Source organism: Dipodomys merriami, unplaced genomic scaffold (assembly GCF_024711535.1).
Source record: "Dipodomys merriami isolate MVZ:Mamm:240054 unplaced genomic scaffold, mDipMer1.0.p SCAF_332, whole genome shotgun sequence".
Classification (NCBI taxonomy): Eukaryota; Metazoa; Chordata; class Mammalia; order Rodentia; family Heteromyidae; genus Dipodomys; species Dipodomys merriami.
The window spans coordinates 620,663-646,590 of NW_027204849.1; the positions used below are offsets into that span (position 1 = coordinate 620,663).

Below are 25,928 nucleotides of genomic sequence, written 5' to 3' on the forward strand. Positions count from 1 at the left end.
ATTGATTTACCTTCTTCAAATATTATACTGTATTTTGACTATTTAGATTGTTCACTTCTCCATGAAGTTTGAAATGTTAGGAAGTTTCAGGAAAGTTTTTGTTTATTTTTTGCTCAGTATTGAGGTTGAGGTATGAGTGACTTGTGCTAGCACCATTAAGCCATACCATTGAACTTTTATTTTTGACATAGGATCTCATGCTTTTGTCCCAGCTGGTCTGGATCACAGTCCTCTTATTCATGCCTTCTGGAATGACACATGTGTTCCACCATGCCCAGTTTATTAGTTGAGATGAGGACGGACTAATTTTTTGCCTAGACTGCCCTTGAATAATGATCTTTCTGATTTCCACCTCTAGAGTCACTAGGATTATAGGCATGAGTCACCATAGCTCATTTCAGAAAACTTTTTCATCAGAAATAATACACATCTAGGAATCAATATGAAAAAAAACTATCTCTATACATGTTAAGTAAAATGAATGAATAAAATGGAAAACTATAATATTGACAGTTGTTCACATAAACAGCCTTTTATTTAATTGGTAACTTTGCTAGACCATTTAAGACTACTTTTAAGAGTTCACAGTCACACAGGAAGAATTTAAAAATTCAGAAATAGTCTTTACTTTGTTTCTGCTTTATTAAAATGTTGTTGAATGTTTTCTTGAAGATGTTTTTCTAAAAACGTAAACAATGATACCTACAACAAGACTCAGAAGTACCACCGCTGCCAGCACTGACAGCACCACAGTGAGAATATTAACTCCAGACTTGGCATTACTGGCACCAGGATCAGGACTGGGATCTCCCTCAGGGATAAACAAAGCTACTTGTGCAATGTTGGATAATTTTGATGTCAAATTGCTTTTGTCTACACTTTGAATGGCAATGAATATGTGCGTGTCATTTTCCTCTGAAATATTTCCTGGCTTAAATGCAAAGGTCTCCTCCGAGTTGGCTTCACTTGGTAACAGATTAGATGTGTCAACTTGAAGAGCATTGTCAAAATCGTCTCTCAGATCAAGCATATTTCCACTTATTCTTATGATATACTGTTGAACTAAGGAAAAAAACAGTTGCAAGTGGTTTAGTAACTAAGATAGCATATTTAGCTTCCTTCTATTTATTCTAAAAAGTGTCACTTCTCTATGTAAAATGTATATTTATATCAGCCTCACATTTTTATGAAAACAGAATTTTGACTACTAAAATAAATGAATAAATCTGTTATGGTTGCTTGTTAGTACCAGTTTTTTAAAACATAGGCTATCATTACATCCCAGGCTTGCCTGGAAACCATAGTATAACTCAGGGCAGCCTAGAACTCACAAGTCTCCTGCTTCAGCCTCCCAAGTGCTAGTATTAAAAGGGCCACATTGTGCTCCACTGAATTCTGTCTTTTAAACTCTGCCAGATGCATTACTTTCTACATAGTAAGATAAGGTTATGTCATGTTTGACTTATTCAAAAGGATTAGATTGTAAAATTCATCCGTCAAAAAGTATTTTTTCCTCACATATCCATGAAACCTTGCTTTTCCAATGAGTATCTTTCACTTACATCAAACCAGATGAAACCTTGTTCTTACCTGTTCCAATATCAAAATCATCTCCTGGTGCTGTCCATGTTAGATTGATCTTATCCTCATCAAATGTGGCATGAAGATCTATGATTTGACTTGGAGGAAACATATCAGGCAAGGGACCAGATGGCACTTGTGACATCACAAATGCACCTCCAGATGCTGTTCTGCTGAAATTCTCCAAGACTGTCTGACCATCCTCATTGATTTCAGGTCTGGGTGGATTTGCTTGAACATCTCCTGCATTGAAAATTCACTAGTTTGAAATAGGTAAAACTGTGCGTCCTTTATATCATTCACCTTTTCACTATTATAGAGTCACATTTTTACTCATCCTTATGACATAATCATAGCATTCCGTTGGTGGGAGACTGCTTTAGCAAGAATGTTACAGGAAAAAACTGAATAACAAATATCTTTGGCATACTGCATTGAATGAAAATAATGTCACATAATTCAACATGAGCCTTTTAAATAAGCATTTCATTACCTTCAAAATTATTTGTTAGATAAGAACATATTTGGGAAAATGGTTGCAAATTCCCTTCCTACAACTTGGACAAGGTCCTGTTCCCTCCTGGAAGTGGTGTTAAGGAATCTTTTGCTTCCTCTTCCTCCTCCTACTCACACTCTCACTTTTACATTTTCAGTCAAGGCTGGCAGTCTACCACTTTAGCTATACCTCCACTTCTGGGTTGTGTGTGTGTGTGTGTGTGTGTGTGTGTGTGTGTGTGTGTGTGTGTGTGTGTGTGTGTGTGTGTGTGTGTGTGTGTGTGTTTCATTGGAAATAAGAGTCTGATGGACTCTTCTGCCAAGGCTAACTTTGAACCTGAATCCTCAGATTTCAGCATTTCAAATAGCTAGGATTACTTCTGGAACACTTCTGAATGTATTTCAATGAAAAGCCCTTCAAAGCCACAAGATAAAGGGACCAAAGGAAAGATAGCAAAGATTGTATCCTTAATGCTTATTATCATCATATTCTATACATTTTTTTCTTTTGAATTAATAAAAACACCACATAAAGGTTCACTCTTATAGTCCATGTATTCTGAAAGGTATATCCTACCTCTGTGTATATAGCCTCATCACATAGTAGATTGTCTTATTTTGTCCTGACCAAAAACTGGCTATATTACTGTTATAAGGTGTTCCAAACTAACTTAATACTAGCTGACAGGCTTTGAGTTCTTACTAGATGCCAAGCGGTTTTCCAAAGCTGAGATTAACCTGAAGGCAATGATCTGCAAACTTCACGTAAAAATGGAAAAACCAATACTTTTTTTTGGGGGGGGGGTGGTCTGGTCGTGGGGTCTGAACTCTGGGCGTGGGCGCGTCCCTCAGCTCTTCAGCTCAAGGCTAGCGCTCTACCACTTGAGCCACAGAGCCACTTCTAGCTTTTTTTTTTCTGCTTATGTGGTGCTGAGGAATCAAACCCAGGTCCTCATGCATGCAAGGCAAGTGCTCTACCACTGAGCTACCTTCCCAGCCTGGAAAAACCAATACTTTTTAAGTTGTAAAATATTTGAAGCTTTTGTTATATGGAATCACAAATACTATTGAAGCTGTGACTGGATTCTATATATCATGAGTTACTCACCATTCACTACCCAGCCCGGTATGTAGACAGCTCTATTTGCTGGATACTGAAAGCTTCTCCTGGCAGAATGCATTCCTCCATGAGCCCTCACTTTTAAGCTATATCTACCATTTTCTGTATAAGCTGTAAAATATCTGGAGTAGACACCATCATTCTTGAAAGAATCAGCACCTTTTTATAGAAAAAAATATATTATTATTATTGTTGTTGTTGTTTACTTAATTTATTGTTCATTAATATTGCATGACTTGGTATACTTCACAGTATATGCTGCCAAGACAATATATTGTTGAATTGATGTCTGTTGTGTTCTTTTGAACACAACATATCAATTTAACAAATATCAATTTAACAAATATGTATATATTGATATTTGTTTTTGCTTAATAAACATTATAACACCTCACATTTCTATCTTATCATTTTATAAACGATTTTAGTGCTCTTCTTACTATTTCTCTGCCCAATGGATTGCTCTCTGCCTACTTTATTTTATTATTAATTATATAATCTCTCTGTATAAGTCAAAGGGTCCCTACTAAAAACAAATGAAGTTTCTTGGGGTAGCATTTAACTGTCTTCTCAAGATGCCATCTCCAATTAACCAAGACAAAGCTGGGCTAAATGCAAGCCTGAAGCAGTAGGGAACCAGTTGAGCAAGCAAATAAACAAGCAGAATGAGAATGAACCTCTGAGTCCAAGCCCCAGTACTGGCAAACAAACAAACAGCACACTTCTCAGCATCACCAGCATTAGAATCAGTTGTAAAATTACAAAACACATTGCCCCAAAGGGTTAACAGTCTAAATCGGACACTATTAAAACAAGGGCCTATACCAAGAAGTTTGTAACACTATAAATCTGAAGATGTTTACATGTACAAATTTCCCAGATTACCTAGAGAAAGGACTCAGTGTCTTGTGTTTTTGTACACTAAAGTGGGAGTATGCCTTCTCTAAGTCATTGCTAATACTAGCACCTTCTTAGGTAAAGGTATTCCAACGTAGCTTATTCCCTAATTAGCTAAATATTTATTTGGTCAAATGCTAGGAAATGAAACAATTGCAGATAAGCTTTATATAGATAAAAAATATATGGGTATAGATGTGGTATATATGTCTTATGGGATAGCTGTAGGAAATATTGTTATACTCAAGGCATTGAGGTATACCAAAGAACAATTGGCCCACTCCAGATGAAGATAAGATTATTAAATGACCAACTCCATGCCATCCCAAGATACAGATACAAATCAGAAACAAATCAGAAGTGTATGGAATTGTTGGTTTCCTTGTTCCCTGAGCTCTTAACAGAAGCTTCATTCAGTTCCCATTCATGCCTACAGACCAAAAAGACAGAGAATGGCCTGCCTGCTCCTTGTTGCTCACCAGAAAGATCTGGAGTCTAATGCCCCAGATGATCTGTGGCAGCTTCAGATACTTCTGATCCTCTGCTCTCAGGATGCTGTCTTCATTGTATCTGTTGAGAATTCCAATTGCTTCTTTCTTTCTCTTTAAGGGGCCAGCCCCTTTATCTCATCTGCCTGCATATGCTCTCACCTTCTCTGCCTAGATTTTAATCATGATGTCTCAACAAAAAAACACTGGCTCAGAATTTTTGACTCGATCCTCAACCTTCTGAATGAGGCCTTCCTAACTGAAGGTAAGCATTGGCTAGGTAGATGACATCGACAATAGCAGTGGAAATACATCGTGTTTACAGAGCGCTTGCCATGTGCCCCGTTGCAGGTTTTGCCTGATAGAATCTCTTGCTGGCTCTGCCTTTCCATTCTCACTTGCCTAAATTCTTCTATGCCTGTCAATTTTTTAATGCCCCACATTACCACAGACCCATAATATATCCTAAGTTATGCAAATGTAGACTGTGAATTACCTGCACCATTGTCCAAAAGTTCCAAAACTTCTGTGTGTCCCCTGTTTGATTCAATGATTGCGGTCACAGTGGCTCCAAGAATGGGTGTGTACCCTTGTAGAACTTCTGCATAAATGATCATGGGGTTGGGGAAGCTGTCAGCATCTTTATTCATTTTAGCATTCACTGTGATTGGAGGCACAGAAGAATTTGCTGCCCGGGAAGTTACTGTAATTGTTAGTATTTCGTTGTTTGCACTGGATTGAAGGCTATAAGCCCAACTGCCCACCTAAAAGGTTCAATGGGAATTTATAGTAAGTATCCAGAATCAAGCTATATCCACTAACCATTATGCAGCAGTACTATAAATGGCACACGTGTGAAATAAGACTAACAGGTTTTAGAAGTTTTAAAAGGATGCAAACTGAGGCACTTCAACAAGGATATTTAAACTAGTGCCATGAATGGCACTTATATTCTGTGATAACTTGGCTGGAAATTTTAAACTTTGAAGTTTCCCTCCATTTTGCCCTTATTCTTTGACCTCAGACTCACAGATTCTATGATCCTACTAAATCTTTTAATGGACTCTCTAGCTATCTGCACACAAAATTACATAAATTCTCATATTTCCACCTTAAAGTTCTATCTTCTCTTTCATTTTTTTCTACTTTGTGCTGTCATCATTTTTAGGATCACAGAGGCAATGAAAAGTACATAACATTTTATTTTAATTTTTAAGATGATTTTGGTACCTTTAGGTCATTAAACAATTTTTTTCAGGTTTAAGAATGATTTTTAGAAAAATCTCAAACAGGCTGATTGCTTACCTGTGCAGTTCCTGGGATAGTAATATAAGCCATTTTGGAATTACTGTCCGCCGTGAAATTATTGATTGGTGTTCCAATGGGATCCCAGAGAAATATACTGGGTTTCTGTGTCTTCCATGTGACTAGAAAGAATGTGTCTTTTCCCACTGTGCTGTCTATTGTTATGGTGTCATTCATCCAGGCATTATTGGTCAGTGATGATCCCTTACTTTCAAGCTGTTTAAATATATTTAAAACTTAGTAATTGCAGAAGATAATACCTTTTTTCTGCTTTTTCAAATTATCTTTAAGTAATTGCACAAAAAGGTTTAAATTCAGCTCATGAGGACAAAACATCTTGATCAATGTCATCACCCCCATTATTTAGAAGAGAATAATTTTAGTCTTTTTCCTTTTTTGGGGGGGGTCCTGTCATGGGGGCTGAACTCTAGGCCTGGGCACTGTCCCTCAGCTCTTCAGCTCAAGGCTAGCACTCTTCCACTTGAGCCACAGTCCCACTTCCGGCTTTTTTTCTTTTTGCTTATGTGGTGCTGAGGAGGCGAACCCAGGGCCTCAGGCATGCAAGGCAAGCACTCTATCACTGAGCCACCTTCCCAGCCCCAGTCTTTTTCCTTTTGAAGACAATTCTTAAATTTTGGTTCAAAACAAGCTCACATATGTGGACCATTTCATACTTTAAATTTTTTTCTGAATACTTTTTGAGGTGTAACAGTTATCAGTCAGAGTTTAGAAATATAGTTCTGAAGAAAGGAAAAAGTGTAAGAAAAGCCTTGGAGAAGATATATGGGTTTTAAAATTGAGGCTGTGATCCTATTGTACTTGTCCAGTTTTGTAGGTACACACCCACTTTAAGATTAAAGAGTAATAAGATTGCAGAGCAGGATTAGTTTCGTGTGTGTGTGTGTGTGTGTGTGTGTGTGTGTGTGTGTGTGTGTGTGTGTGTGTGTGTGTGTGTGCATTGATCATACTTAAATCTACTTTCTTGGCTATTTTCAGTGCATATTATTAACTGCAGCCTTTTGTATAATAGATCTTTGAGTTTATTTCTTCTATCTAATTAAAATTTTATTTCATTTGCCAACTATCCCTAACCAGCTACAAGTAATGATTCCTTTTCTCCTTTGTGTCTATTACTTCAAAGTTTCTAGATTCCACACATGAGATTCATGTACATACAGCTTTCTGTGCATGAACTCCTAGGAAATCTAAAGTTTTCTACCTCCTGGGGGCTTACTAAGTGTTCCCTTTTGTAGGCAATTCCATTTCGACTCCAACACAGTCCTCAGCCAAACCCAGCTTCAGTCCTATGTTGCTAACAGCTAGTGAATTCTTCTTTGAAACATCATTATTATGACAAAAGTCTTAACCCAATGTAATGTGGACAGATCTGCTGATGGACCTGGGTTAAATTTGAATTTATGTTTTTGTCTTTTATACTCTCCATCAGGAAAATCAAAGAAAATAAGATGCACTAGGGAGAGTGTGTGATGTAAGCCTTTCCTCTCTAATCCAGCTGCCATAACTCAAACTCAATGTTCTTATCGATTCATATTGTAGCATGCTGCTAACTGGTCATTATTTCTTCCATTTTTTTCTACCTATCATGTATATGATTCCAAATTAGCATTGCAAAAATTTGCTTGCTTTTTATTGCTTCTTTATTTAACATATTTCAAGTATAGGGAACAAAAATTTATTCCTACCCATTTCACACCCTTAAAAAAATCCTTTCTCAAAAATTTGACCACCTCTTGCATATAAATGTCTCCTTTCTAGCTGTTTTCCACATTCTGCTCTTACAATTTTAATGTCTTTGGATGTGTAGAGTTCCCACCATCCATTCAAAAGTACTGAAGATAAAACTGGTATGTAACACTATCTTTGCCATCAATTATCTCTCCTTTCTTGTCAGTTTCAGGTTGTACTATCATCAGATTGAAAACATGACAAGTGACTTTAATTCTCTTTTAATTTGTTCTCCATACACTGCCAGACTAGACAATATTTTAACAGATATTTAGAGGAAATCTGTAGACCAGATATCTGAACAAATCTGTACTTACCCTAAGCCCACATTCTCTAATGTTTGTTTTTCCTTATTGTTGAAAACAAGAGGATGATAACGTATGTCTAGGTGATAGGACAAATTCCAGTGTAGGTACTTGAATTGGAAAATTGAAGAAAAAAGTCTTACATAAAGAGTCATGATGTGTGTGAATGGAAAGAAGAGAAACTTTAGCCCAGAAGACTCCTCTCTCACAGCTTAACATGCTCTTTCCCTAGGCCCATGTAGTAAAGGTAGCAAATTAGCCCTTACCCCTGAGAGATCACCCCTTTGGGATAGCTTTGACCATATAAGGCAGCAAGATCCCCTCACTCCTGGAAGTTATAAAAAGGTCAACTGAGACAATTAGTGGGCACGTGAGAAGGGGTCTTGCCCATCCCCTTACAGGCAATCAGCCTTTCCTTTGTTCTTCCTACCTGGGTGTCTGTGTGGTTTTCCTGCAGAGTCTAATTTACTCTAACAGAAACAAACTTGAATAATGTATGTTCTGATTTTAACAGTATGTGCTGGCATTGTATATAGGTCATAAATGAAAGAGCCAAATTTTATTCAATGTTTTTGCATCAAAGTACCAGAATATGATCACCTGAACTACCAGTGAGAAAAGGAATTAAGCTCAGAGCAGATGTGAGTAAAACAAAATGCAAGTGAAGTAAAATATATTGAAAAGTTTAGAGAAGTCTTTGGCTTGCAAATACGTCCTCTCAGTCTTCCTGTTTATTTCTAAGATACATTCCTTCCATTTCTAAAGTAGGTGGTTGAGTTCATTCATTTGTCTACATCTATTTCATAGCACTAAAGGTAAAGAAAGCTTGGAAGCATGAACTTTTAGAAATGCACTAATTGGGAAAAAAAAAGGACAGAGTGTATTTTTGGTTTGTTATTATTAGATTATCCCTTGCCCAAATTTGATAGAAATAACAAAAATTGACATTTTACCATTTGTTTTACTCTTACTTGACTACTTAACTTGGTTATATTTTAAAGAATAATTTGTACTTCAGGTTAAACTTCTTTTGGTGGTACTGGTGTTTAAACTCAGTGCTTTGTTTGCTTGTCTGGAGCCGTATCCTTTGAGTCATGCTTCCAGCTCTCCTTTTAATTGATTACTTTGGAGATGGAATTTCAGGGACTTTTCTGCCATGCTAGCTTTAAACTCAGTCCTGTGGATTTTAGCCTCCTGAGTAGTTAGGATTACAAGTGTGAACAACCAGAACCTGGTGCAGGTTACAGTTCTTATTTTAGCTAAAAATTAGCTTCAAGAAAAATATAGCACTCAAAACTTAAAATTCTGTTTTGCAAAAAAACTCACCTGAAGTGATTTCTGGGAAGGGTCAGCATTTTCCGATGTAAGTGCCCCAAAAGCATCAATGAGGCCATTGTTCTCAGCTACATCTGAAGCATAATAATGTTTACCACCTAAAATGCAAATTAATTGGTTAGGTAGTTTTGGGGTAAGTACTTATCACATTATCATGATTAATTACATAACAGTTGAAACAAGATCAAAATTCCAGTATGTGTTATTGAAAAAGGTCAATGTCAAGTAGCCATTAACAGTGAAATGCTAATTTCAAATTATAACTATAAAGCATAAGATAGTACATATGACCATATAAGATGATGCTAAGTGAAATGAACTCCAAGACATGGACACAGAGGTTTTGCTTAGTTGTTGGGGTTGTTTTTAATGTTCTATGTGATTTCTTTTTTCTTTTGTGTTTTCCACCCCTCCTTCCCCCCCATGGCTTATCCCCTGTTGTCACTGTCTTCGATTTTGGTACCCTGGGTATTGTATATACATTTATCTAAATTGTGGAAGGAAAGGGGAACAAAAAAATGGTGTGACAAAGGACAAAAGGGGAATTAATGCAACAGTGATACCACAAGCCATACAATTTTGTGGGGGAGGAAAAGAGAGGGGGAAATGAGCAAAGGAGTGTAAAGGGTTCCACAAGAAATGTACTCACTACCTTACTTATATAAATGTAACCCCTAGGTACCTCACCTTGACAATAAAATTAAAACTTAAATAAAAAACAACCAAGTAAGAAAAAAGACACACTAATACCACTATGAACTAAATGAATACTTCAAATAGCCATAGACTACTTCAGAAGATGTTACAATTCCACATATATGAGGTCACAACAGTCTTCTACATTTTTATTTAAGATAACAGTTCTAGCAAAGTTGACTTTTAGAGTTTACAGACAAAGTCCATCAGAAATTTGGAAGGATGATTGGACTGCTATATGGAAGTATCCTGGAAGGAACTGGCCCTGAGAAGATATAAAACAACAGCAAGGAGTTGGAGACAAGTCCAAATAGATACTACTTGGACTAGGAAAAAACTCTTCAATGGCCATAAGTGCATTTTGAAATGCTAAGAGTTTGTACAACACAACTAATACAATAAAGAGCAAATACATATGTAGTACCATTAAAGCCGGTAGGACTGTAGTATTTGATATTTATTATATAAAGTGTGTATTTTCTGTTATGTTTAAGAAGGTACTAGAAATACATAGTCCATTTTCATCAGATCTATGTCTAAAATGACAGCCACTATAGATAATGGAAACTTTTTGTTTCTTTCCAGCTTGAGCTCTTTTGTCTGAGCTCCGGTCCCCCCACCTCACAGTGCATGTATCACAGCTGGGATTTTATGCCCTGGTTTCCTAGGAACACTATTCCCACCGTGTGCTTTGTGTTGCTGCTGAAACATAATTTCTGTTCTTCTTATTCATCCTCTGATCACCTTTTTTTAATATAATTTTTCTATTGTGAAGATACTGTACGGAGGGGTTACAGTTACATGAGTAAGGTAATTAGTACATTTCCTATCGAGCATTGTTACCTCCCCCTTGGTTTTTCCCCTACTATCCTGTCCCTCCCATCTCCACAACTCCCTCCCACCCCTGACATTGTAAAGTTCGTTTTCAACATAGTGTCCTGTACACCATGGGTCACAATGGGTCACCCTGCATCCCCATTTACTCATTCCGCTATATCTCTTCCCCTCCCCAGATTATATGTATATCCTTTCCTACTTCCTAGAAAATTTCAGCACCTTTTTCAAGGTCCAGCTCAGAAGTCATCTAGTCTCTCATGCTTTGCTTTTATTTTTTCTCTTTCTCTTCCTCTATATATCCTGGGACAATGGATTTCCCCCCTCTATTTATAAATTCCAGACTTGCAGGAATGAATGGTATCTGATTCTGTGATTTGATTAGCAACTTTTTTTTTTTTTTTAGATAACTGGACTCTGAGCATCATCAGAACAGAGATGGAGTCTAAGTGAATTGGTTTCTAACTCCTGGCATAACACGTAGAGTTGGTACAGAACTGTCAACCTTTTTTCACACAACTATTAAAGGTGTGGGATCTTTGGATATATAGTTTTACCTGTTACATTACTCATCTCTATTACTGCTTGGTCAGCAGATGGTCCTAATGCAATAAAATGAATGATGGCTCCGCTTTGTGACACAGTATCAATGCAGTTCCTTGCAGTGCTGTCCTCGCCGTCAGTCAGCAGTACTATTTCAGACCCATCTATTTGAGGATTTTGCTTCTCAATCACCTGCAGACATTCCAAGCACAATTACCATGTAAGATCTCAAATTATAGGAAATAGAAAATATAGAGGAAATAAAAGGGGTGCAAAATAGTAGAGATAGAGTCTTTAAAAAAATCATCCATCTTCGGAGAACTTAACCTCTTTTCCTACCTCTTAATTGCAGAGAATATTCAAATGAAAGTAAGTAGCAACAGGACTTTAGAAATAAAATTGCACCTGAACTGAATTCTTTACTAGAATTAGCACAAAACTGGGCATATTAACTGTGCTCAAAGACTACATGAATAATATTTCCTGGGTATTGTTTATGTTTTGAATTATTGTCCTATGAAGTTCAACATCTAGAACTCAGAGTTCCTAATTTAAGTCCCTGCAACAGAGGATAGAGAGAACGTAGCCCAGGATAACAATTATATTTAATCTTTTCTGATAGTTTTAACTGGTAGTGTCTTCTTTTAGTAACAGTTTGGGAAACTGAGTCCAGGCTGAAAGGAAAGAATACTGAATTATCAGTGGCTATTTTGGGCACAGAGTGGGTATCTATGTGTAGATAAACAGTGGAGTGTTTGGAATATAGAAATTCTTAATAAAAATTGGTATGTGGTATACATACCATCTATATTATATTTTTATATGTTTTGAGGCAAAACAAGTATTCTATGCATTACAAAATAGGGCAAACACTAACTGAAATGCCAAACAAACTGACAAACCAAACAAAAGTTAACAAAATACTTTAAATTATATATGTCATGTATACAACATCCCCTTTATGCTACTCCTATACAAAATGAAGATCCAAAGTGCAAAATGAAGATCCAAAGAAGGGCTAGAATTTTCTCTCCTTCATATCCCTTTTGTGAATTAGATTATTCACTGATCACTTATAATTGGCCAGTTTCTCAGCTATTGATTCAGTAGGAACCACCTTCATGGAAAGAATTGAATATTTAATTGTATCAAAGACTGAGGAGACATAGAAATGAGAAATAGACAATATAATATATAGTTAGAATATTCTAAAGTTGAAAAGAAATGATCAAATAGTATTTACTGATCAAATACCATTTACTGTTCACTTGTTATGCATTAATATGTTTTATGTATTTTGTAAGTTAATCCAGGTTTAAGATCCCCCTATCTCCCTATTACAACTCTTGCTCAATTTATTTTATAGGAGCAACCAGAGATACCTTCGTAAAATATAAATTGCCTCTCAGACTCTGATCTTCAGATCTTCTAGTAGCTTTCTGTTATGCTTAAAACAAAGTTACCCTCATATACTTTTTACCAATCCCTTGTGCCATTAGCTTTTATTATTTCTTAAAATAACCAGTTTCTTTCCACCTCTGTCTCAAGAAAATTTTGTGTTCTCCTTTCTACATAAACAGTTGGTTCTTTCTCCTCCTTCAAATCTTAGCCTCAGTGAGTCTCTAGTGAAAATGATTGCTCTCCTTTCTCATTACTCCTTATTATATCACCCAACAAGATGATGGTCTACAATTACTGTCTATCTATGATTATTGGTTTTATTAATTTACTCTGTATATAGATTTATGTAGTTTTTAGTATGTAAAGATGGGAAAAAGAAAGATGTTACTTTTAGGAAAGGAACAGAAGGGCACAATGTCTATGTGTGTCTGACCATACGAAACAATATTTCCTGAAATGACTCCAGGAAATAGAGACTTTTTTCTTTATAGTGTTTTTCTTTGTGTTTTGTTTTGTCTGTTCTTTTATAGGTGTTTGGGGGTTCTACCCCCAAAGGGGAGGTACAGAAATGGATGGACAATAGGTGAACAAATGTAGCAGGATACTATGTTGATACTATTTTGAAAATTAACTTCACAACTTAAGGGTGGGAATGGGAGGGAAAAACAGAGAGTGAGGAAAGGGGTGACGTTGTCAGAAAAGAAATGTACTCTTTACCTGACTGTAACTATAACATCTCTGCACATTACTTTGATTATAACAATTAATTTTTAAGATGGGAAATAATTTTAGGCAGAGGAATTGCATGTACAAAAGTATGGTCATGCTTGCCTGAGAACAATGTGTGCAGTAAATTATTTGATGCATAGAGCATCACGAAGAGAAAAGGTCTGGAAAGACAGATAAGTGTAATGCCAAGGCTTAGGAAACTTTTGAATAATATCAGACTTAGAAATTCAAGACTTAATTTTGTAGACTATGAGTGGACAGATTGCATTTCTAAGCAGGAAAAGAGGATAACTGATATTACTTGCTCAAGATGCACATTTGCATAAAATGATTTCATAATATAAGCATAATTGTTCTAAGTATGCAGCTATATGACTTCATTTAGTCTATATAACAATCCTATGAGGAAGGTATTTCAATTTTCTATATTTTATAGAGGAAGGTTAAAGAATCGAGATTAAAAAGTTTTCATAAGAGCTAGAAAGTTTACTTAAAGAACTAGAAAGTTGGGCTGGGAAGGTGGCTCAGTGGTAGAGTGCTTGCCTTGCATATATGAGGCCCTGGGCTCAATTCCTCAGCACCACATAAGCAGAAAAAAGCCGGAATTGGCGCTGGGGCTCAAGAGCTAGAACGCTAGCCTTAAGCTGCAGGGCTGAGGGACAGCGAGCACCCAGGCTGAGTTCAGGCTCCATAACTGGCAAAAAAAAAAAAAAAAACTAGAAAGTATCAGAGCTGCTATTCTGATGTCAAACTTCATCCTCTATGTCAGATGATAAACCCTAGAGATTATAGTGTCTGCTGCATAGACTTTAATAAATACATATAAATAATAAGTATATATAAACAATAAATAAATATAGCTGGGTATTGGTGGCTCATGCCTGTAAGCCTAGCTACTCAGGAGGCTGAGATCTGAGGATAGTAGTTCAAAGCCAGTTTAGGCAGGAAAGTCAGAGAGATACTTATCTCAAATTAACTACCAAAAAAAACAGAAGTGGAGCTGTGGTTCAAATGTTAGAGTGCCTTAAGCAGAAAAGCTCAGGGACAGCACCCAGGCCCTGAGTTCAAGCCCCAGGCCTGATACCCCAAAAAGTAATTAAATAAAAAGTAAAATAAACAATAAAATATATAAATATACATCTGTGTGTTCTATCTAAATGTCACATATACTAAAAGGAGAACTGACTCAAAATGGAATCACACCTGCTTTATTGCCCAAAATTTGATGGCTTTTCTAACCACACTTAGTATGACTTCATCAGGCTTATGATCTAGCAGTAATTTTATACTCATTTATTCCCTCATGGTTCATTCATTGATTCACTGACCCATTAAGAAGCACTTGAATTTTTTTCTTGTGTCTTGTTGTATGTTTTAGGATTAATTATGTTAAAATTTGGTCGCAAGTATGCACAGCAGCACTTCACATTAGTATGTCCTAAAAACAAAAACATAGAAACTATATTTGCAATCTGATTTTCACCTTAAATGCAGAGTCAATTCCAGAGCAGATGGAAGTTCCTCCACTAGCTACGATAGGTAACTTTTCCACAAGATTGCTTCTTTCAGTGTTACTCTTTATTTGGATTAGCTGGCTTACAATAGTAGCAGTACTATCAAAGTGAACCATCCCTACCCAGGATCCATTTTCAACAGTTTGTAGCAGAAAGTGTTTTGCTGCTTGATTCATTCGATTGAGGCGATCACTGGACTGAATGGAAAAGAAGAAGAAAATAATTGTTTCTCAATGGTAAGATTATACTAGCTCATACAAAATACATGGGTAAATTGTATTGGTAAAATAAAACATGGTTGTATGTAGTATGTGATATATTGAGGTATAGATATATATTATAGGTATTGATTGATCAGTATCCATCTAAGCTCCACTTTTAAATTATCGGTAAAACCTGGAGTAGAGGTTTAGACAGAATTGAGGGTGATATTTCACATTTTAGAAACTCTCTCAAATCAATCCAGAATATCTTGGACTCCAATCACAAGTGAAATTGCCTGACTTTGGGGGGACTAGTTTACCTCTCAAAAAAGTAAAGCTTACCTTTCTGAAAAGCTCTAATATTCTCATGTTTGAGAACTCTCTACCATTTTGCTTTACCTTTGAGGCTACTTTACTCTTAATTAGGAAAATCTTATAATACTTCCTGGAAACTATACATGCTTATGTTTAGCACTTTGCTATTTTCTGTGAAATCCTGTTGCTGTATAGTTCATGGCACTAATCTGTACGATCATTTGCCTTTTTCTATAAACACTTTCCCCCTATTTGCTGAAGATTTTATTCCCTGTCTTCAGCATGCTGTCCTGACTCAAGTATGCCATCCTTCCAGTTCTTTACTACATTATATTTCCTTATTTGTAGCTCATTCACTTCAAAAACTAGCTATTAATCACCCTGTGATGAACTCTTGGCCATAGAAATACAAAAATGCATCTGATAAGTTTCCAATTTCGTGAGGAACTCTCAATCTAGTTGGTTGAGACATGTAGTCTCGATGAAATATACAATAATAAAGATATGCAGAGAGAGTGTTGGGAGTGAGGAGAAGGGTCTACAGCATCCTAGAAGCCAAAGCCCATCTCCTGAGTTCAGGTCAATTCTCCTGCCTCAGATTTCTGAGATTATAAGCATGCACTAGGCCTGATCTATGAACTTATCAGGACATAGATCTCTGTTTTCAGACCCTGGCCCAATGCCTGCCATTCTGTGAATAATAATCAAAGAATGAATGGCTACATTTCACCATAATATTCTTTATGACAATGCTCTTTTTTGGGGGGGGGGGTCTTTGTGCATGAAGAGGTCACTTGTACAAATAAGCCATGTTAGAGAATTGTGCTGATTGAACTAGAATGGTTTAGCACTGACTAATCTACCCTCATGTCTCTCAAGCATTCTTGTTTAAAGGTCCATTGTTAAGAGCAATTTCATATTTTAATCACTAGTTCTTATCTTTCAACTAAAGTGTCTGAAGAATCTCAACATTCTTAGCTAAACATCCATTTCCTGGGGACAAATGGGAAATGCTGGAGTTTTCTTAATTCTACTGGTGTCTTTCTTTACTATAATATTTTGTTGTAATATCTCAGGGTTGTTGACCATCGGAAGTGATGGTACTTTATGCTACCTTGCAAGTTAGAACAATCTGGATACATCTGGAGTTTCATGTGTTCTTAGCATTCAGTTGTTCCCATTCCCACATCTAGAAAAAAATGGACCCATAAACTTACACTCATACTTCCAGACTTATCAAGCACTAAACACACAATTCTTTCACTGGACCTCAGCAATGAAAAGACAGGTGAAAGGGGTGATTCCTCCATGGGTGTGGTCATTTGAAAGTCCTCAGAACTGCTGATTACTTCCCACGTACTTCTGTGCTGGCACTTTAAGTTTTGTAGACTTGGCGCTTCCTTATTGTGGTTGTTTTTATTACAAAATTCAACCACCTAAAGAGTTCATAAAATGACAAAATAATTATTACCATACATGCATTAAGAAATCCTAAGAATAAGACTGAAAAATTAAAATATGCTTATAAACATGCTTTTTGTGAATGAAATGTAACTAATGGGAATCAATGATATAGTAGATTTATTGTAAAAGTAATAATAATAACAATTAGTAATATTAATTAATCTGCCAATGTTTGAAGAACTCTATATTAATGTATTTAATCCTCATGTCATCTGGACAGATTTTAAGATCAGATGTGTCAATGTTGGGAATGTATCTCAGTGAGTTGAGGGCTTGCTTAGCATATGAAAGACCCTGAGTTCAATCCCAAGCATAATAATAATAATGATAGCAGTTTTAAAATCACCAAAATCAGACATATTTTTTGACTTTTTTTTACTTTTTAAATGTAATTTTACTGTAATTATTAAAGTATTGTACAGAGAAATTACCATTATATCTTTTGATTTTAAATTCAGGAAGCAACAATTGGCATACTTACAGAATTGATACTTTGCATAAACATTATGGATGCCTTTTCTGTTTGATCTTTATCAGGGAAGAATTGGCAGTCTTTTTCATACAACTTTGTAGTAGAATCAGTTCTGCATCTTCTAAGTGCACAGCTGCCTCCTTGACAGTTCTGAACTCTATTTTCCCCAGAGATACCTGTAGAACACCTGAAAAATGTGACAGTCTTTGAGTCCATATAGTCATTAACACTTTAAAAAATCATCAACTGCTTCAATTCAGGATGATCGTTGTATCAAGGGTTTGTTTTTGTTTTGGTTTTTGTCTTTTCCTGTGTCATGTACTTCCTTATGCTGACAGTAGGTTGAGAGTTCCAATCAAAGATAGAATAATGAAAGAATTGAACTGGGACCTCCAGATATACATAATGCCTTAGTTCTTTCCAAGGATTAACAATTCTGGTTTCTTACTTGGAACCCAGAACTTCTTGCTGGCCTTGTGATTGGTAACTGCTAGGATTAATGATTCTGGTTTCTTGCTTAGAAACCAAAACTTCCTCTGTCCTTGTGGTTGGTAACTGCACTGTGAGGGAATGAGAAAACATGTATTCTAAGTAGCTCAAAATTCATAATACATCTCTTTCATAGAAGGTATTTCCCAAAGACTGGAATAAGTCATAGCTACAAACATTTTGATTATTTAAGGGTATTTAAGTCCAAAGGGAAATGCAGCTGAGAACAAAGAATGAGATGTATCCAGAAGGATAGTAGAATAAAAAAGATGTATGCTTTGTTGCATGGAATTGGACAAAGGTGGCAGTGATTATAGCCAATATGCTAAAATGTGTGTGTCTCATCTTTTTCAGTTCCTGTTCAGGAAATAATGGCTATTTTTTTCTGTACAGAGGAGGGATTACAGATACATGAGCAAGATAATGAGTACATTTCTTATCAAGCATTGTTGTCTCCTCCTTTATTTTTCCCCTACCAATCCTCCCCTCCCATCTCCACATCTATACTTTTTGTTGGTCATGGTGCTTGAACTTTGGGCCTGGGTGGTGTCCCTTAGGTCTTCAGCTCAAGGTAAGCACCCTACCACTTTAGCCACAGCACCACTTCTGTTTTTCTGGTGGTTAATTGGAGATAAGAGTCTCATGGACTTTCCTGCCCAGGCATGCTTTGAACTGCAGTCCTCAGATCTCAGCCTCCTGAGTAGCTAGGATTATAGGCATGAGCCACTGGCACCTAGCTACATTGGCTATATTTTATTCAGTCATTTAGAAGCATTCTAAAAATGTCTATGCTCCAAGTCTTGGTGAGAATAATAAGGCTATCTATATGAACAACTGTGATGAATATTTTGAAGCAGAAATTGGACATTTAGGGTGAATAGGTGGCATAGAAAGGGCCTTCACTGAAGTCAGGTATCATTCTATCTGCAACAAGTCTCAACTCTAGCAAGACGTGTAACACTAATGAGATTAAGGGCCTCATTTAAAATAAATCTCCCCCAACCATTCTGTTCTCGACACCATAATCAAGAGGATATTCCTTGTTGAGTCTTTAGAGCTGCTTGATTTCCTCCTGAGCTCTCATTTAGCAATGCTTAGCCATTTTTGTTCTTTCTTTCTTAATGCAAATAACTTTGATGGTGTCCCACCTATAGACAGTCCATTTACACAGTGTACAACTTCAGTATAAATGAATTTCAGCGCCTATAGCAAGGAGGCATAAAATACCTTGACATTAACTGCCATTGAAGTTACATGTATGTTAAATATATAATCAGCTGCTTTAAAATAATTTTCTTTAAAAATAAAAGCAGCATTTGATATAGCATCTATAATCTGCATGTGGGCAAAAATGAAGAATGGTCAGTTGAAAGAAGTCAAATCAAGGAAAATAAGGCCAGTTAAAAGCCCAGGATCATCAAACATAAGTTAGAGGTACTGTCATACCTTGTTGCCTCAATTTTCTTTGATTTAGCACTGTAGAAGCGCTGCTCATCATTGTACTCATCAAAGACTCCCCAGCGGAGATGTGCCCACTCGTGAACAAACACTTTACCTGTGGGGAAACATTTTCAAATACATGTTCATAATCCAAATAGCAAACATTTTGTCTCAAAATTTCAGTGGCATACACTTGTAATTCCAGTCCCTGGGAGAATCTCAAGTTTCAGACTAGTCTGGATCATACAGTCAGACTCTATCTCAAAATAATTTTGTATGGCTTTTGTTGTTTATTTGGGAAGATCTTCCTTTAGTTACAAAATATATTTAGAATTGTTTTCCCTAAATCTTAATATTTATAGTTTTGTGTATAAGAAGAGTCTATGTGTTAAATGAAAATATAAAGTATATTTCCTTTTTATTTATCAATATTAAATTAATGAAACATTAATAAGGTATATATGACTATCAAATTAGACTAGGATTTGGGTTTTGGTTCTTGGAGAGCTAAAGGTCTTACATATTACAATGGCTTATGGCTTTCCAAACTTCCATTACCAATGGTAATTTTGTTGTATTAAAATACAAAGGATAGGCAACTAAGAAAAATGTATGCAGAAATGCTCCTGAGGGTGTTGGTAGTGGGAAAATGATTGAGAAATAATATTGTAGATCATTTGGAATTTGGAGGATATCACAAGAAGTGATTCATTTCTGCTCCATTTCATTATTAATTATATGAAACAATTATTTAATTATATATTAAGCATAATACTAGTTATTAAGAAATATAAATATATCTTTTGATTTGGAGAGGTTTTGAAAGGAGTCAGACTAAAACCTTATTTTCACAAGTGCTTTAGAATGAATGGAAGGATAAAGGTGAATCCAAAGTCTGAGATACAGAGAGAAGAAACAACGTCTGGCAATGAAATTGAAGAAAACTTCAGAGGAAACAAAAATGGGCAAAAGGCTAACAATATTTTTTTTGCTACAATGTGTGTTTCAGTAGCCCATATGACCTCATATGGCCTGAAAACAGACAATAGTGGGGTGGGGGTGGGGGTAGGAAGGGGTCAGGGAGAAGCAGTTGGGAAGAAGTCATATTTCTGTTTTAAGTCTTTGATACTTAGAATGTGATCTAGATAGTGTTTAGTTATTTCTTTATGCATTAAACTTTAAAATTACCAGTTTGAGGGGTTTTTTCCTAGGTACAATGAATAGAAATAGAATCACAACTTTTGATACTGAAGATACAGGCCTTACCTAGAAGTCCTTCAACTCTATAACAGTTGAAGGTAAAACAGGAGAGGGGATAGAAAGAAGAGCAGGTAGAGGTGACCATAAGTTTGGACCCAGACAGGAAGAGAGGTTTCTGTTTGCTCAGTCAAAGCACATGGCAACTGGAGTGAGTAGAAGGGAATAGAATGGCTAGCAATTGAGAAGAATGGTAGAAATTTAGAAAGTTTCTTTAGGAAAAGAGAAGGAAACTAAGATGAGCCAATGAATTAAGTACTGTTGAACAACACTGAGGGCTTCACTCAGACTGGAAACTATGTTTGTGGTAATCCGAATTGGTTTTTATAATTTTCTAAAACAATCTGGGAAACATAGCAGGAGCCAAAGATACTGGCTGGATCATACCGTATGAGGGACTTAGCACTGAATGATAGCTAAGGATAAGAGTGGTAGAGAAATTGAGCTACTGGCACTTGTGGTTGAAGTGATTCCTGGTCATTCCTGGTAGAGGGTACAAGGATTAGAGGGAATTTGAGGGGAAAAAATGGTAAGGAGAACATATGAAGGACTGGTAAGAGTGGGATGGGAGGACATAACAGAACTTTCCAGATTGGAGTGGGGAACTACTCTAGATAATGACTACGCTTGCTGAGTGTTCAGAGACATTTAAATACTCAGTGAACAGGCAATAGGAGAGGGAGAAAGAGAGAAAGAGAAGGTGAGGGTATTCTGGGCCATGAAGAGTCATGAAAGTTTTCACTAAATGGCAACATTAATTGGACCTTTGGGCTGGGAAGGTGGTTCAGTGGTAGAGCGCTTGCCTTGTATGCATGAGGCCCTGGGTTGGATTCCTCAGCACCACATAAGCAGAAGAAAAAAAAAAAAGATACAAAGTAACATTAATTGGGCCTTTTTTTTTCCAGTCCTGGGGCTTGAACTCAGGGCCTACGTTCTGTTCCTGAGCTTCTTTTGCACAAAGCTAGCTCTTTACCACTTGAGCAACAGCATCATTTCTGGCTTTTTCTGTTTATGTGGTACTGAGGGATCGAACCCGGGGCTTCATGCATGCTAGGCAAGCATTTTACCACTAAGACACATTCCCAACCTGTAAGGACCATTCTTTTAACAGTGATTTATATTTTAAAAATAATGGGCTGATGTTCTTTGGGACAAATAATCTTAACATTTAGATTACACTAGATAAAACTGCCATCTTAGTAGCCCTAAATGATTGGTTGCAGCCAGTTTTGTCTGGTACAGCCTAATAGATAGGATAATAATGTCAATGACTAATAGCCTATGAATATTGCTTTTGACCAGCAACTGGTGTCCTGGCTCCTTCCAGCTTGCAAGGCATCTGATTTTCCTGCTTCTACCATGAGGTTGATGAATATTCAGCTGTGGAGAACCAAAAAATTAAAATCTAAAAGTATGCCTTACAAAACTTTCTGAAGACATTGTAGATACTGCATTAACTAGTTGACAGAAATTCTACAAAAATTTCACAAACCACAAAAATGTACCATTTTGCAGTATATAAGCACCTTTGAGGTCGATCACTTGAGGTGACAGAAATAGCAAGTAGAGTAGGTGATATTGGAACCTCACTGTTCTTGCTCTAATTCATGCACACTTACTCTTGCTCTAATTCCTGCACACTCATGCTGGGAACAGATAATTTGCTTGTTGCAAAATTAGATGTTTTAACCAAATTTCTTACCTGATTCTCCATACTCATTTTGTTTTTTTCCCAGTACAAAGTCAGGGGTGAAATGAATGTATTCTGCTTTCTCTCCACATTCTTTGAACTGTCTGGTGTATGGGTCATCTCTGCCTGGGATGGCAGGCGGTGCAACTATAACATCAGCCTGAGAAAAAATATTAAAACTTTAATATTTTGTTAGAAAGACTCATTTATGGCAAAAACTGGAGAACATCAGAATATAATCTTGTTTGTTGGAGAATATTTTGACACTTACATGTGTGTAGCTTTCATGCTTTGGCTTTCTGTACTGAGGACTTGCCCTCCACTTCTCAGGAATTAATATAGATACGTTTTTGAAAAAAAATCTTTTTTCTGTGGCTTCAAATAGGTAAGTAGATGCTGTTGTCACCATTTCCTGTTATCAAATGGAAAAAATATGGAGGATGACCAAATGAGAGTAGACTTTCAGATCAGGGGTTCACATACAGAATTTTCCCACTTTTAATTCTTATTACTGAAGCGAAGGTCTCCCTCCACCTGTAAGGTCAATGGCACTGGTATCTGTCGATCTCCAAATCTCTCTTCATTCTGCACATTAAAGTCTTCTCAATGTTTTTTCCTCTTACCTCAAAAGGCACCTAACTGCCTATAGTTGGTGATTATATATATATATATATATATATATATATATATATATATATATATAGTGATATGGTGATATAATTATATATAGTTATATGTAATATATAATTATTTACTAGTAATACTAGCATTCATACTCCTTTTTTTTGGGGGGGGGGGTTCTGGTCGTGGGGCCTGAAGGCCTGGGCACTGTCCTCAGCTCTTCAGCTCAAGGCTAGCGCTCTACCACTTGAGCCACAGCACCACTTCCGGCTTTTTTTCTTTTTGCTTATGTGGTACTGAGGAATCGAACCCAGGGCCTCAGGCATGCAAGGCAAGCGCTCTACCACTGAGCCACCTTCCCAGCCCTAGCATTCATACTTCTGGGTGATAGATTCTGGTTGATTTGGAGCTTAGTTTCCTTACCTCATTAATGGAAAACATTACATTCTCTATCATTATAGTTGGCAGAAAGAATGAATTACAAAGGTCTCCTGTGTAAGTAGTTCTAAAACTATTTGATATCCTCACTAGTTAGAAGAAATATAACTCAAAAGCAGATTTAGCTGATGATTTAGTCTGTAGAAATTAGTTTAAGAGCTAGCTGGGTGATAGTAGCTCATGTCTATAATCCTAGCTACTCATAAGGCTGAGATCTGAGAATTATGGTTCAAAACCAGCCTGTGAAAAAAATCCTATGAGTTTCTACGAGCTGTGGTTCAAGTGGTAGAACACTAGCTTTGAGCACAAAACCTCAGTAATATTTGGAATATATTACTCAAGTCTATTTCATATTGATATGAAGATGAATAATAAAAATAAAACCAAAGTATGCTTTCAGTATGCAGAAAAATAAAAGTAAATAGAGAATGAAGAGAGTTTTCTTTAACAATTTGTGAAAATGCAAAGTATTTTTATGGAAAAATATACCTTACTCCTCCTTCATTTGTTACATAGTAACAACTCAGATGAATCCTCAAATGCAGTAATTATAAAGTTAAACAAAATATATATTTTTGAAAGTCCTGAGGACATATCTGGATTTTTAGAGAAACTGCCAATGTATTGTGAAATATGCTAATTATTTTACCAGATACAAGAGAAATACCAACCAAATTTCAATAAAGCTGGGTGGTTGTAGCTCATGTTTCTAATCCATGCTATATATGAGTCTGAGAATTGGAAGATTAAAGCTCAAGTCCAACCTGGGTAGAAAAGTCTGTGAGATTCTTTCGAAAAACTATGTAGGGGGCACAACCTGTCATCTTTACATATTGCTTTTGAAAAAGATGGAAGCATCCTTTAGGAAAGAAATATAATTCTTTTATATGTCTTAGGGTTAGTGAGAAATAATCAATCCACCTTAGCATTATATATATATATACATATATATATATGTATATATATATATATATATATATATATATATATATATATATATATATATACGCTTTTTCTAATTCCTGGCAGGTCCTCTAAGGGTTCACTTCCTGAACTCTGGCCTTCTGACTAAACCCATGACTCTGATCACAATTAGTTGATTTGTATATCAGCTGTGAGTCAACACACTAGAATCTCTTAAAAGAACTAGGAAGGGAACCCTGGATTCTTGAATAGTTCTATTGTAGGTTTGTTTTATACCAGGAAACATCACAGAGAAGCCTGACTTGAAAAAAAAAAAAGACTATACTCAGGAGGCTGAGATCTCAGAAACATGGTTTGAAGCCAACCCCAAGGAGGAAAGTCCGTGAGGCTCTTCTCTTGTCTCCTATTAACTATCAGGAAGCCAGAATGGATCTGTGGCTCAAGTTGTGGGGTGCCAGCCTTATATGAGAAAGTCAAAGAATACTAGCCCAATTCCTGAGTTCTTGGAATTCTGGTATTATAGTTGGGTCAAAGAAGATGAAAAAGTATTATCCCCTGTGACCATCACTTCTGTGCTGAAGTGGAGTTTATAGAAATGGGTGACCTAAGCACAACTCAAGCATCAGGATCCAGGAGTGGAGAAACTGGAAATAAGGAATTAATACATTTGGGGTATTGGAAACACTGACAAAATAATTTATGTATAATATCAATAATTGCACTGCATAGAATAGTATAGTTAGAAGAAACTTTAGAAAATCAGTCATGGGTTTAGTCCTAGAGTTTTTCTTTGTTTGTACTCACTTAGTGAATTCATATCCTCTTTACACTGATACCACTCAATTTTTTGTGCACACATTTCAGCCCAAATTTAAAGATTCTTGTCTTCTCTGCTCAATGTCTAAAGAGTATTGCAATTTCAAAATTCCCAAAATTTCACTCCTAGTCTTCCAACTGCCAAGTTTTTTCCACTTAGTTTGTCTTTCTCAGTTGAAGATTATCTACCCTTACAAGTATTTAGGTTAAAGTTTTCAGTGCTTCCTTAGTTCTAAAAAGAATATATATTCCATTCCACTAGAAGTTTTTTTCTCCCTTTGATTTCTCTGAGTTTTCTTCCTCTAGTATGTCACAAATTTTCAATAAGTATTTATTTTAAATATAGATGAATCCAAGTACTAATTTACAGATGAAGAAACTGAGGACCAGGAAGGCTCAGTGACTTGTTTTTGATCTCATGGTGTAATAGAGTAGATCCCCACCGAAAACCTTCATTTTCACTGCCCACGCTAGCATCATTCTCACTGTAGCATGCTATATTCAATTTCCATTACAATTATTCACTTTTCTATAATTAAAAATGAAAAAAAACTTGCCCTTACCTGTATTCCTTGGATTATTTTTTCATCTTCTGGCACACTAGGGTCTATAGCAATAATAATATCTTCATATCCATTGTCATGCAGCCTAACAAAGGAAGCACTGGACCCCTGCAACAGGTATAGGAGTAAGAAGAAGACAAAACTTTTGAATAACACCATTGTTTGTCCTCAGTTGATCAAAGGATTTTCTCTGACCTGTCTGCCGCTCTCCTGGTATATATACTCCTCAAAATTATTGCAGTTGGCT

At 36.3% G+C, this 25,928-nt stretch overlaps 1 protein-coding gene and 1 long non-coding RNA gene across 2 annotated transcripts; one reads left to right on the forward strand and one right to left on the reverse strand.

The window, feature by feature from the left end:
• Window positions 1-513: 513 nt before the first annotated feature.
• On the reverse strand, window positions 514-25,875 carry LOC138803073 (calcium-activated chloride channel regulator 4-like). The gene is made up of 14 exons (XM_069986906.1): window positions 25,682-25,875; window positions 22,591-22,731; window positions 22,332-22,479; window positions 19,379-19,487; window positions 17,453-17,630; window positions 16,725-16,943; window positions 14,959-15,186; window positions 11,360-11,537; window positions 9,264-9,370; window positions 5,887-6,102; window positions 5,078-5,345; window positions 3,185-3,355; window positions 1,591-1,824; window positions 514-1,062 (listed from the first exon to the last, which is right to left on the reverse strand). The coding sequence occupies exons 1-14, from the start codon at window positions 25,838-25,840 to the stop codon at window positions 644-646; spliced, it is 2,775 nt and encodes a 924-aa protein (XP_069843007.1). The 5' UTR covers window positions 25,841-25,875; the 3' UTR covers window positions 514-643.
• On the forward strand, window positions 1,599-11,446 carry LOC138803075 (uncharacterized). Its single transcript, XR_011364854.1, has 3 exons — window positions 1,599-1,854; window positions 4,757-4,846; window positions 11,209-11,446. It is a non-coding gene; the product is annotated as an uncharacterized lncRNA (long non-coding RNA).
• Window positions 25,876-25,928: the final 53 nt, after the last annotated feature.